Source organism: Notothenia rossii (genome assembly GCF_949606895.1).
Source record: "Notothenia rossii genome assembly, chromosome: 3".
NCBI classification, from domain to species: domain Eukaryota; kingdom Metazoa; phylum Chordata; class Actinopteri; order Perciformes; family Nototheniidae; genus Notothenia; species Notothenia rossii.
Window position 1 is genome coordinate 58988969 of NC_136901.1, and position 14002 is coordinate 59002970.

The window sequence follows — 14002 nt, forward strand, 5'->3', positions numbered from 1 at the left end:
ACGGCGGCTACACACGCTGCTGTGTTGCAGACAGGCAGGACGTTACGGAGAGGACCAGAGACAGCTAGTGGACACATTCACTGTGATTATACCCGGAGACCGAGACCCCGGAGGCCGGTGGACCCGCGGAGGGACGGGCTGAGTGACACAGGTCCTGGTGTTCACGTTGTACACACCAAGGCGCGATATTGGATCTTTCTTCAGGAAGGACCCTCAGCCTCGCACAGTGATGTTTCTGTCCTGGGGCGGCATGTAGGGGATGTTATCATCTTGGAAAAGTAGAGGTTAGACAACTTTCTCTGTTTCTGGCCTCAGTTTGATAGAGTTCATAAACTCGCCATATCACTCTGTCGGCCGGGAGCCTATGCTGTCCCTCATGACAGCTCATGACTTTTGAGATCAATTCTGGAACTAATCCAATAGGATTCCCCCCCAGTTGCATGGAAAACGTGTGTTCAAAGCAGTGCCTGCGAGAGGAGCTTCAGAGCTGTTCAACATACCATATGTTGTGAGTGTGACTGTAATTGGAATGATCATTTAGCTCCAGAGCTGCCAGCCACTGCACACTGCTCTGTGTGTGATCCGAGCTATGCAGACTGACTGGAGCCACTCTCAGACAGCTCCTCTGCACACCCAGCTCTAAGGTGCTCTCACAGAGAGGAACTTTTACAGCTGAGGAAAGCTCCCTGCAAGCCTCGATCCAGAGGGACGACTGGTGCGGAGTAGCAGATGTTACACAGCTTTGTGTATTATGTGTGTATGTGCGGATTATTCAGATGCTGCTATGCAGACAGAGTGGAGCCACAGAAAATCTGCTTGTGAAGTTTGAGTAACTCTCCGGCTGTGCAGCCCCTGTCAGAGCACTCAGTTGAAGAAATGTGTTGCACTGTTGGCAGCTGAAGTTTTCTTTAGGAGGGTTTTGTTGTTGCAGCATTGAAATATTATTTTAAACAAAAACTCGTACAGGTTATGTATATTATGAATTGGTAACTTTCACATAGACTGAGACCAACAGTTGTGCCTGAAATACATGGGAAAATTCCCATCTGACTTTTTTTTAAAGTAAAGAAGCAATGTTGTTCACTCCACTGGCTTGTTGGTTACACTAATTGTTGGGAAATGAAGAACCCTCATTCGCTGAATAATACCTGGAATAGATCCATTAACAAAGACGAAGTACTAATGTCGGTGCCTGGCAGTAACAAGAAGTTCAAAAGAAAGTCTCAGGAGCCTAAAAAGCTTTATAGTGGCCCCGAGTCCGACAGGATGAAAACCCAAGCAGCCAACATGTTGGATGTGGACTCAGTGGATGACACCCTGCCTGAGGCATGTCACTTCAGCAGGTTGGCACCATTAAGGAGACAGCTGATCCTATCACAAGAAGGGATGGCCGGTTCTACAGCCCTTCTGTCAGAACTACCAGAGAGCGAAATGTCTCCAGCCCAGGGGGGTGCCATAGACATGAGAATTGGAACTAATGTGCCTGCCATCACTTCCAAACTGTCGCAGTTACCTGTTACCAGTTACTCTCACTCTGAGATCTCCCAATGGCCCACATCCATATCCCAGCCTCTGTCCAACAGACTCAAACTGGGCCTTCGCCCCGCTTTCCTTCAATCTACATCGACCAGCAGCAGCCCCCCCCCCAGCCACCAGGCCGTCTCTCTGGAGCCCTGCCTGTCAGCTCAGGCTCTGTCTATGGAGACCCAGCTCCACTCACCTATGGTAAATATTTGGGATTCATGAGAAATTCAAATATGCTCTGAAAAATATAGCCTTGGAGGAATAGCTATTATTAATACAAATAATAGCTTAAATTATTAATAAATCAATAATCTGTCAGTCAATGAGCAATAATATTGAAAATGGATACTTAATTAAATCTTCATTTATTAACAGAGCTCTATTATCCTTTTAGGGGTTTTCCCTTTCCTGTGTGTGTAATAATATAGGTTTTTGTGCATGTAAATGGTCTGCTAAGGCTAAAATCCCTGTGTCCCCTCCAGAGGGAGTTTCTCTAACAATCCCGCCTTCCTGAAACGCCTCTATTGGACTCCTTTGTTTACTTCCATACCATAGTGACATCACTTTGTAATAATCACGCTTCTATTGGCTAGCCCTCCAACACATTGTATGTGATAGGCTAAGGCAGGGCTATTCAATTAGTTTGGAATGGGGGCCGGTTGATGAAAATTACCCAAAGCAAGGGGCCGGGAAAAAGATGGCTTGAAATATGAGCAATCATATTAAGAGCTTCAGATACAGTAAATACTACAACAGCATAGTGGAGTACATATATTGTCTTTAATTTTATCAAACAACATAGCCCCAAGGCCTTTATAGATCCAAATGGCAAGTTCAGAACTCGGTAGCCCTACATGTGAAGCTAATTTAACCATCAACATCATCTCATTTGATTTAATTTAGGTGAAATTATCTAATCATTCACGCAGAGATGCAATAAATGACAGGAGTTGTCACTACAGTAGCTAGTAGGTGGGTTCGAAACCCGAGCCCGCCGAAGTTTTCAGGCAATGTCATCCCCTCTATCTCTCAAATTAACACCCTCTCTAATAAATAAAAGAATAAAGGCACCCTGGCCCCAAAAAAAATCTTAAAAAAAAAAGAAAATGTATTTGATGATTACTTTTTTACATTATACTCAAAGGGCCAGTAAATATCACCCGGGGGCCGGATTTGGCCCGCGGGCCGCCAATTGAATAGCCCTAGGCTAAGGGGCTGGACGGTGACGGCGGTTGACCAATCACAACAGAGCCAATCAGCTAACCAATCAGAACAGACTGGGCTCTGGTTTCAGACAGAGGGTAAAAAGAGGTTCTGCAGCACAGGCAGTATGAGACAAATAAAAAGCTTTTTGAACATTAAAGCATGTCCAAGTAGAGACACTAAATACTGATATAACCTGAAAATGAGCAGACATTGAGTTGTTCAAGTTTCACCTAAGGACAAAAGCGGCCAATGTAAACATTGGCTGCTTTTGCATTAGAGGTAGAAGGGGGTTGTCTGTTAACATTATGATTGGTCTGTCTGCTAAATATATTAGTGAGTTTCTACAATGAAAATAACAGCTTTTTTTCTCCTTGACCTTAACTGCTGTTGGTACAGTTAAGTGTGTGTTTAGTGGTGCTAAAGATAGCAATGACTGTGTTAGCAACATTTGGAATTAATGTAACGTTATTGGGCCTTTAGCTTTTCAGTGGTGGCGTGGAAATGTTGTTAATATGAGTGTTATGTTTTAAAAAGCATGTAGTTAAGTAGTTCCCATCCTCAAAAAGATTGGAGTAAGAGAAGCATTGTTCTCGGTCGTAAAATGCAATTTATACACCTCGCGTTATGTTCTTTATTCAATTACTGGTAAACTGCATATGAAAATGTAAAATAGTGGTCTCAGTACAACCTTAGAGAAGAGAAAATCTAGCACCCAATAAGATTGAAAACGTATAGACTTGCATATCAATATTTACTTGAGAATCTGTAGGTCTAAAAATCCTGGTTCTAGGGCACTCTTATGAACTTTAGTATCAACCTTATTCATTGTTGCTGTTCTAATATAGAACAACTAATAACTGAGCTTAGAAATGGTGGAGATCACTGTTTGTGACATGTGTGTCATCAAGTTAACCCTATGAGGGAATTGTGGGTGAACATCTCTGTTCTAAAGGTCATTTCAATTATATTGTGCTGTTGTTTCGTCATTTGATTCAGAAAAACAAATATCCTTGTGCTTTCAGGATTCTCCCAGGAAACATGTTGGGGGTCACCATGAGGTCAAAGCCGTCCAGCAGACCAGGAGGCTTCTAGCCAACGCCCGAGAGAGGACGCGCGTCCACACCATCAGTGCTGCGTTCGAGGCCCTGAGAAAGCAGGTCAGACTCTCAGGCCACACTAAAACACACAAACAACAATATATGTAAAAGCTTAAACAAAACGCTCAAACATTGCACAGAACTAAATACACATATTTTAAAGGTGGCTTCAATAAGCAGATGCTCGCTCTACTCTGCAGGAAATAAGTCAAGAAAATATGTCACTATCCGAGTCTGTAACTGAAATGAAGCACAGTTTTCCTGAACACATGTTCACTGTACTGTATAATTAATAGTTCACTGGATAATATTCCTACAACAGGCCAACATCAGGCTCGCCCAGCAGTATGGACCAGAGCTAAAGAGAGACTCCATTCAGATTAGATTCAAACAGTAATGTATGTGTGAAAAGAGCAAACATATTTTTCCACCATGCTATAACAGAAACACTCCCTAGTATACATACTATATATATACATACCATATATATATATATATATACTATATATTAGGCTAGGTTACTGCCTGACTCACTGTCACTAACTGCTGCTTTGTCCTTCTGATCCCAGTCTCCCCATATTATAAGAGAGAGGGACACACCTTGAGAGGCAGAAGTGTGTTCTGTGTCTCGCTCACAAATGAATCCGGCCTCTGAGAAGATGAGCTCTGAAGATGTGGATGTGGAGGGCAAATATTTCCCTGCAGAGTTTGCATGTCATCCCTGGGATATTCCTTTGCTTGTTCCAAATGATTCCACCAACATCAGCCGTTAGCTGTTAGCACTCCGAGCTCACAGCTCCTCATATCTGCTCAGAAACTAGACAAAAGTTAAACAAGTACAAACCACAGACTGTCTTGTCATGGCGAATACAGTCGCTGGTTTATTTATGTCTGTATAGGCCGTTGTTGTGAGTGTGGACGGTCGGAGCATATACTGCGTTAGCTTAGCCGATCTCCATTCAGAAAACACGCATTTTAAAAGATCTTTCGCCTGCCGTCTGTCTGCAGACTTGTCAAAGCATTAATTCATGGTTTTTACTAACCGGTATCAGTATGAAACGTGTATTACAATTAAATCACGGTAAAATATGTTCATTTTGTTGTAGTTGTAGCCCCCTTGCCAGCGATTCTCTCTCTAGTTTAGCATATTCAGCCTGGTTGTTGGCCCGGAAGGAACCTGGATTTTGGAGTGCCAGAAAACTGTGAAACATTACCCGTTAGCCGGACCTACCCCTAGTGGAAACGCAACAAAAAACGGGCCGGGTTTGGCATGGCACGCTTAAACCGTGCTACGCGCTGCAGTGGAAATGCGCCATTACATGCTACTTTGTTTTTATAAATGAAAGCAATGTTTGTAAATCACATCATCTGTGGAAATAAAAGTAATTTCAGAGCTCAAAAACGGGCAGTTAAATTATACATATTAGAAAACGTCCCCAACTGGAATCAAATAAAGCAGTCAGCTGTAATATTAACAATTTCAGAAATATCATCATACTTGTTAAGATTTAATTTATACAGGTGAACCTAAATTGACAATGAAGCAGGGTTTCTGCGTACTCGTCCCTTCACTATGGTATAATGTAAGGTGTTGAGACATAATAAAAAAATAAAAAAAGTTGGGACTATGATGGTTGCAAGAAAGGACAAAATTTGGTGACATTTCACTTTTCTTCACCTCTGCATTGACTGGTTTAATAATTTGTCTACGTCCTGAACAGCCTGGCTTCACAGTAAATCTCTAACTTACCTATTCAAAGTGTGAATAAAGAACTTCTGGCTCAGGCCTTTAGTTGTTCCAAGGGTTGAATTAACTGAAAAACCTTTTCGCTGTGCTGGGTATTGTTTTTTTTGTGTGCTGTTTAAAGTATATCCCATTGTTTCAGTTGCTTTTGTCTATGAATATGTTCTGTATGTGGGCTATATGTTTATATTTGCCAATCTCCTTAATTTCCTACTCTCTCCAGGTGCCATGTTACTCTTATGGGCAGAAGCTATCCAAGCTGGCAATTTTACGTATAGCCTGCAACTACATCCTGTCTCTGGCTCAGTTGGCGGAGCTGGACTACAGTTCAGACTGCGACAGTGTCAGCTTCTCTCAGTGTGTGGAGCAGTGCACCAGGACCCTGCAAGCCGAGGGGAGGAGCAAGAAGAGGAAGGTGAGGCTGCCTTCTCTATATAACATTAATTCTCTGCTTCTCAATCGTGGCTGGGGCGACTGCTACAGGAAGAAACCTATAAAGGACATGTTTTTTTCTGCTTTATATTTGATAAGAATATCGTAAGAAGCCTCCCTATGTTCTCTTTTAATTTGCTGAAACTTCTATCAATAAAAGTTATTTAATATAGTCAATAATATGGATATTTGGAGCATAATAACTGAACGCTGCTTCTCCATGTTTGGTTCTGGACCAAAAGCAGATCAGTCCCAGAAGACCTGATAGTTTTGGATGGTTCATAATTTAGCAGGAGGTCAGAAATGTATTTTTGGCCAAAACCATTCAATGCTTTATAAACCAGCAGCAGTATTTGGAAACCAGTTCTTTGACAGACAGGAAGCCAGTGTAAAGACTTCCGAACTGGACTAATCCACTTTCTTAGTGTTAGTGAGGAACCAGTGTAAAGACTTCAGAACTGGACTGATCCACTTTCTTAGTGTTAGAGAGGAACCAGTGTAAAGACTTCAGAACTGGACTGATCCACTTTCTTAGTGTTAGTGAGGAACCAGTGTAAAGACTTCAGAACTGGACTGATCCGTTTTCTTAGTGTTAGTGAGGAACCAGTGTAAAGACTTCAGAACTGGACTGATCCACTTTCTTAGTGTTAGTGAGGAACCAGTATAAAGAATTCCGAACTGGACTAATCCACTTTCTTAGTGTTAGTGAGGAACCAGTGTAAAGACTTCAGAACTGGAATGATCCACTTTCTTAGTGTTAGTGAGGAACCAGTGTAAAGACTTCAGAACTGGACTGATCCACTTTCATAGTGTTAATGAGGAACCAGTGTAAAGACTTCAGAACTGGACTGGTCCACTTTCTTAGTGTTAATGAGGAACCAGTGTAAATAATTCAGAACTGGACTGATACACTTTCTTAGTGTTAGTGAGGACTCGAGCAGCAGCGTTCTGAATCAGCTGCAGCTTTCTAATATATTTTTTAGTGAGACCTGTGAAGACAACATTACAGTAGTCCAGTCTACTGAAGATAAAAGCATGGACAATTTTTTCCAATTCCTGCTTTGACATTAGTTTTTTAATCCTAGATATATTCTTTAGGTGATAGTAGGCTGACTTAGTAATTGTCTTAATGTGACTGTTGAAATTTATTTCGGAAACTATGACTACACCTAGATTTCTGCCGTTTTCTGTTGTTTTGAACATTGCAGACTGAAGCTCAGCGCTAACTTTTATCCGGACCGCCGTTGTTCCAACAACAATTACCTCTGTTTTATCTTTGTTTAATTGAAGAAAAAGTTCTGACACATCCAGTCATTGATTTGTTCAATGCATTTACTCAGTGTTTGAATTGTAACATCCAGTCTCCTGGTGAAATGGTTATGTAAATGTGTCATCCTCAGATGTGTAGAAACAACATTTTTTCTGTCCTTTAAGTAGGATTCAAACCAATTTAGAACTTTTAAAGAAAGTCAGAAAGTCCCACCCAGTTTTTTCAATGATTTTAGAAATCGAAGGTTTGATATGGGCCTGTAATTGTTCATTACTGAAGCATCTAGATTGTACTTTTTTAAGTGCGGTTTAATGACTGCAGTTTTTAGGGCCTGTGGAAATACACCTGAGTGAAGAGACTTGTTTGCTATATGAAGTAGATCTGAGGCCATGCAATGAAAAACCTTTTTGAAAAAGCCTGTTGGTATAATATCAAGGCAGCATGAGGAGGATTTCAGATGTTGTATAATGTCCTCCAGGTCTTTGTTGTTGATCAGATGGCATGGTTTCATGGTGTTTGAATTTATTTTAAGTAGACACAGGGACAACACATTTCCTGCTTGTCATTCAGTGCAGGCCGTGGTGGATAGACGTTCAGAGGCTACTGACACTGGGGGGGTTTGTTGTTGTATGTACATGAATTAGTGAGTCATCATTAGTGAGCCATCATAGTGAAAGTAATAGCAAGCCTCATTTATGCTTTCATTTGAGAATCCTTAAAAACTCTTAAGGACCCCCCCCCCCCTGCCTTATTATCCATTGATAATCAATTTCAAGTTTGTGTGGAACACACTTTCTCTGAGCCATGCTATATATAAAATGTACTTTATAATTGCTATGGGTTGTGAAAGGAAATGTTTTATACTTGGAGTTGTTGATAAAATGAAAGTTAAGCCTAATTCTCGGTCTAACATTCTGCAGCTTGCCCTTTTTATTTTATGTTTGTGGACTAATGCACTCTTGTTGCTCTTTTAGATTCAAAGTAGCTGAGAGCTTTTCTCTTCCTTGTGGGCAGTTTCTCTCTGCTTTGTGTGTGTATGTGTGTGGAAGCACATTTATGCATGTATGAGTTCTAAAAGTTCCAGACACCAGATGTTTAGAGTGGAGGGGAAGTAGAGCTGGCGCCATGAAGGGCAGAGGGCAGGGAGAAGGCACGCGAACAGAAACCACACACACACACACACACACACACACACACACACACACACACACACACACACACACACACACACACACACACACACACACACACACACACACACACACACACACACACACACACACACACACACACACACACACACACACACACACACACACACACACACACACACACACACACACACACACACACACACACACACACACACACACATACACACACACACACACTTGGCACATTCCCCAGCAGTCTCTCCAACACATTCCCCCACTCTGCTTCTCCAGGCCATCTGCTCCAACATACTTTAAAACAAGGAGGGGAAAAAACAGTCATCATCGGCCTGTCAGACACCGGCAGCTGGTGGAAAGACCGGGGGGGTCGGGGCGGGTGGGATGCGTGTAATAGTGTGAAGTGGGTGTGCTGGGGGGTCAAATACTTTTTTTTCTTTTCGCAGAGCCAAAGAGTCTATATCAGCAGGAAAAAAAAACGTTTTACTTAATTGTGATTTTTATATTTTTTCACCCCCCCCTGAGGTATAACAAATGATTGTTTGCTTTTTATATTAAATCATTGTTTTGAATGCAGAGTCTATTATTCGGCATACCTATTGGTATTATTATTGTTATGTGTGTGACTGGTGAAACCACACAATTACTAATTGTAATCAATATTAATACAACTATTAATATTCACAAAACCGTATATAGGCTAGAAAAACACTGGCTCTAAAGTTTAGTATGGGTGCAATGGCTATCATATTTTTTTTTCATAATATCAAAATAATAATTATGATGTTTAATATAATTATTAATTATAGTAAGAATTGGTTGAAGGGTGTGGTAATTCCTAACTATAAGAGGTTGGCAGAACTCACGCTTTTGCGACATTAAACATTTAACCAGCATATAAATTCAAAAAGCATTTAATAAAAAGAACAAAGAACTTTCAGTCTTCATCCATGTATGTGTTGTTGCGTTCAAAAGGCAAATTCACAATGTGTGATTACAACGTGTATGGTAATGGTTCCAGGTTAAATGATGGTTAGTTTGTATTCGAGTCTGCGTTTCACAAAATGAACATAAACTGGAATTAACCACATGTTAACAATACGCTCAAACAGCACATGTACAAAGCAGCTGCTACTTTGCTGATTAGCTGAAGAAAGGCGAGTGTGCTGTACTAATGGTTGCAGCGCGTTGTCGATTGTACGGACCTGTCTTTGGTGTTCAGGTCCGTACGCTGTGCGCATGACGCGTCTATCGTTTTTCCAACCCATTTTAGATTTAACCACGCCCACTTCCGCATTACGCAAGGATCGACGTAGCTCTACGCGATAGCGTCATAGACTTCATCTTCGGCAGTTATAGCGGTCGCGTTAAAGCAGGATATTGAATAGTTGTTTTTTGTCTTTCCAAAGGATTTGTTGACTGAAAGTAAACGATCCTGTAATCAAAGCCCTATCGAAGAGTCCTGAGATTGTATTACTGGTGTTTTATCATTTATAAATAGCCTGTGTGTATCCTCAAATGTCGTTTTCAGGACAAATAAAAGACGTTTTAAATATCTTATCAGCTGGTGTAAGTGCAGAATATTGAATATATTGACTATTACTATGTAGTTCATTTATCTGACAGCATTATTTAATGATACTATTTTATATATATACACACATTTATTCATTCATAAACACATATATATATATATATATATATATATATATATATAAACACACACTTATATGTACTCACACATGTATTTATTCATTTATACACACAGATGTATTCATTCATTTATACACACACTCACATATACTCATACTACCCTTTTGTTTTTGCTCCCATATTTCAATTAAAAGGTATTTTTCAAAATCAATATTGGTGGGGGCTCTTTTGCAAAGATAATCAATAACACCACCTGACAGTTGTTGCAGATTATACAGCATACTTGTTACTTACACACATGTGCGATGGTCCCAAAAACGCCAAAATCTGCACTGTAAAAAAATATATACATTGATCAGGCACTCTGAATAAGGGTTGACTGTGCCTTTTAATTGGTGTATATGTCTCACCAGGTGAAGGCTGGGACAGTGGGAGGGGTGAGGTAGGAACAGGGGACTGCTGAATGCTGAAGTCCCAGGATACAATCCCAAATTGACTGCATGATCCACTTACCTGTTTGCATCAACTGCAGGAGGTATTAAATGATGAATTAACATTACCTCAGCACTGCATAAGTGTGGTCGTCAGTCATATTGACAAAGAAGCACTATTATATTGTATATTGTATATTATGCGGCGTTTAAAAGGACGGTATTTCGCTTGTCAGATTCAGATTTCGTGGGTGTGCCGCGTGAGGCAGTGATGTAACCATAGGGATGTAACGCCAGGTTGATGCTGTGACGTAACGCCGCGTCGATGCTTGCGTAATGCGGAAGTGGGATCTAAACTAGGTTGGAAAATCGATAGACGCGCGCAGGACAGAGGACTCGGTTGCGTCGTTGTTTTCCTAGAATGCTGTGAGCTTGTTGCTAACTCGTTGCTGTTCTTTGGAAGTTAGCCATTTGTGGCTGACTCGTTGTGGTGGTTAGCAGTGCAAGTTACTGAATGGCTCTCAAGCAAGTTCTCGTGTCTGTGAGGTTAAAAGATGGGACCAGTGGGGCTATGGCCAATACGCCAAGGAGGCAAGGAGCAGGGTGAAGAGCTAAGACAGAGAGAAAAGAAGGCCGCTGCTGTTTTTAAATTAAGTTTTCACACCTATGTTTTACATGGTGAGGTCATAGGTCACAGCTATACTGACCAATGTCTGCTGGTTTGGGATTTTCACAATAAAAGAAGAACATGTGAATTAAGAATCTATGGCTCAATTGCCATAATAAGTAGTCCCACATCCCCGCGATATAATAAAAAGATCTAGTTCAATACCGAAGACCTTAAGGGCAAATCCAAAAACAAACATTTCACAGGTCCTTAAAACAACTTGAAAGTTGTACAGTCCAAAAAAGAAACCAGAGGGCTGTCAAGTTGAAACTTTATTAAAGAAAGTTCACTTTTCCATTCAATTCAACAACTATGCAATTCATTAACCAACTGGGCATTTGTTGATACTTCCTATCTTTGATAGGCAAGAACAGTCTTAGAGTTACAAAAAAATGATAAATAATAATGGCATAGTATAAAATTCCTAAACAGTTTTGTCATTTATTTATTCTGGTAATAAAGCTCATTTTGCAGTTTATTCTTTGAGCAGACACGTTCAGAGGGGAAGGGTCTCAAATGCATAAAAGGGCACACCGGTGATTTTATTAATTTAATAAATTATTATAAATATAAATGATATGTATTTAAAACAAATCCTGTTGTTATCTAGCCCCCACTCTAACCCACCTCTCTGACGGACAGAAGCTCTTTCTCTCGACTCATATTCCTCTCACCATCTTCTCCATAAAGGCATCAGTGCTTCAGTGATGATTGGCATGAAGAAAATGCTGATATTGTATGTGTTAGACATCATTCTTTCATTGATTTAAGCAAACACACTAAGTACAATGTAACCTGAGACACTGTTATGTCTCTTTTTTAAATCAGATTCACTACACACAATATAAAATACCTAACAAAACAGAACTTATTTTAGTTCCCCCTTCACTGTCCCCTGCCGTGCAGTATAGCCCCCAATCTCCTGATTGGCTGAGGTACTCCTGTGTCGAAATGTCTGTGTTACGATTGGCTTAGCCACCAAACAGAGGCCTCATGCCAGGAGAGATTTATGCTCTGTTCACACGAGAACGCAAACGGTTCTATCCGCTACTTTTCTCTTTCGTATAGCCCGTTCGTTCACACGAGGCCGTAACGGAAACGCGGAAACGGACCCCGCAAACGATAACGGGTCCCAAGGATAGATCTGCAAACAGAACGCTCTGGGGGGACAAACAGCTCAGTGTCTAAGCCCTATACCAGGGGTCGGCAACAGGCGTACCGCGGTCCGGATCCGGACCCAGACGCCGACCTATACGGACCCGGACCTATAATCAATACATTAATAGGGGATTTCAATTTTGACGGGGCGATTCTATTTTAACCGCCGCCGACAGGGGGCGAAAGAAACGAGTGTGCGATACAGGGAGAGAACCACAGAAGAAGAGATGAGAGCGCGGCAGAGAGAAGCGGAGAGTAAAGTGAGTGAAGAGAATAATTAGCGATACAGGGAGAGAAGCAGAGAGGCGAAGTGAACAGGCGTGTTAGCGGCAGACAGAGAGAGACAAATGTTCAGAGACCGTGGCGCTCATTAAAAGTGCCGAAACGCCACTATGAGACAAAACACAAAGTGTTTGACCAAACATTCCCTCTCAAGTCAGAACTGAGGTCACAAAAAATAAGCAGTCTCAGAGCCCGATATGATCAGTCCACCAGGATCAAAATTCAAACTAAATATCGTTCCAGGACAGGCTAACCGAGGCTAACCAATGAGCACCTGCATGTGTGTATGAGAATGGCCCTGACACCATTTTAGCCCAGATTTAAACTCCTGCCAGGACAAGCTCAAGCTCAATTCTCGCACTGAATACAAAAAAAGTAAATGAGGGACTGCAATATAAGAGGGAAAGAAAGAGAAACTTTAAAACTGTTCAATTGTTATGCTGTGTAAAGACTGATATTGTTCTATAATCGGCTGAAACGGTTAAGTCATGATGTGAAACGGTTAACAAAGAAAAAGGGAAACTCAAGCTTCTGCTGCACTTTATTTTATTTATCTAAAATTAAGCACTTTTAAGATGCACATATTTTCAAAAGCTATTTTATTTATTTTCTCTATTTTATTTTTAAATGCAGCCAGAGAGGAACATTACACATATCCACAGTATTTATTGTATAATTGTATAGTTCAATTTTAATAGACAATACATATTGTTGTTTATGAATTGTACTTTCTTTATTTGATTGGCAGTCAGTTGTTGATTACATGCAGACGTTGATAAAGCTACAGGCTACTTCAATATATATCACACTAATTCATAAAGCAAGTTAGACATTTTGATGTTCCGGACCTTTGCATGGGGAGATTTTCTCTAACTGGACTTCTTTGAACTTTTGTTTAATACCCCTGCCCTATACGATCATTTCCTGATAACGATGAAGCCATAGCCTCACCTCTCCCCACCTCTGCTGCTCACTGCTGTAGCATGGTCAGTAGCTACTGCTACTGCAACTGACTATGCAACAGATGTTAGTGCAAAATCTACAGCTCCTTTACCACAACCATCAGCAACAAGTGGACATGGAGAATTACATGAACTACATGTTGCTAAATCCACCGCGGGGCATAAACAGAAGGGCAACCATGCTCGGGGGGCTTCTTCGCTGCTTTTGGTGTATTTTGTGGCGAAAGTACAGCGCCACTTACAGGCCCGGCATATGTACTACACGGTACTACAGTGTCTCCAGCGCTCTCGTGTGAACGGAATACTTTTTTGATATCGTATTCGGTTCGTTTGCGTTTCGTATGCATGTAAATGGGGTCTTAGCTAACTTACAGTGTTTTAATTTTTGCGTTCTTCTATTTTGATAC

The 14002-nt window shown here is 41.0% G+C and overlaps 1 protein-coding gene across 1 annotated transcript in view; it reads left to right on the forward strand.

The window, feature by feature from the left end:
• The window catches only part of atoh8 (atonal bHLH transcription factor 8), a 16469-nt gene continuing 2467 nt past the window's right edge, over nucleotides 1-14002 (forward strand). The window contains exons 1-3 of the mRNA XM_079668067.1: nucleotides 1-1725; nucleotides 3753-3887; nucleotides 5795-5986. Coding sequence (XP_079524193.1) covers nucleotides 1120-1725; nucleotides 3753-3887; nucleotides 5795-5986 — 933 coding nt within the window. The 5' untranslated portion in view covers nucleotides 1-1119. The remainder of the gene's footprint in view (nucleotides 1726-3752; nucleotides 3888-5794; nucleotides 5987-14002) is intronic.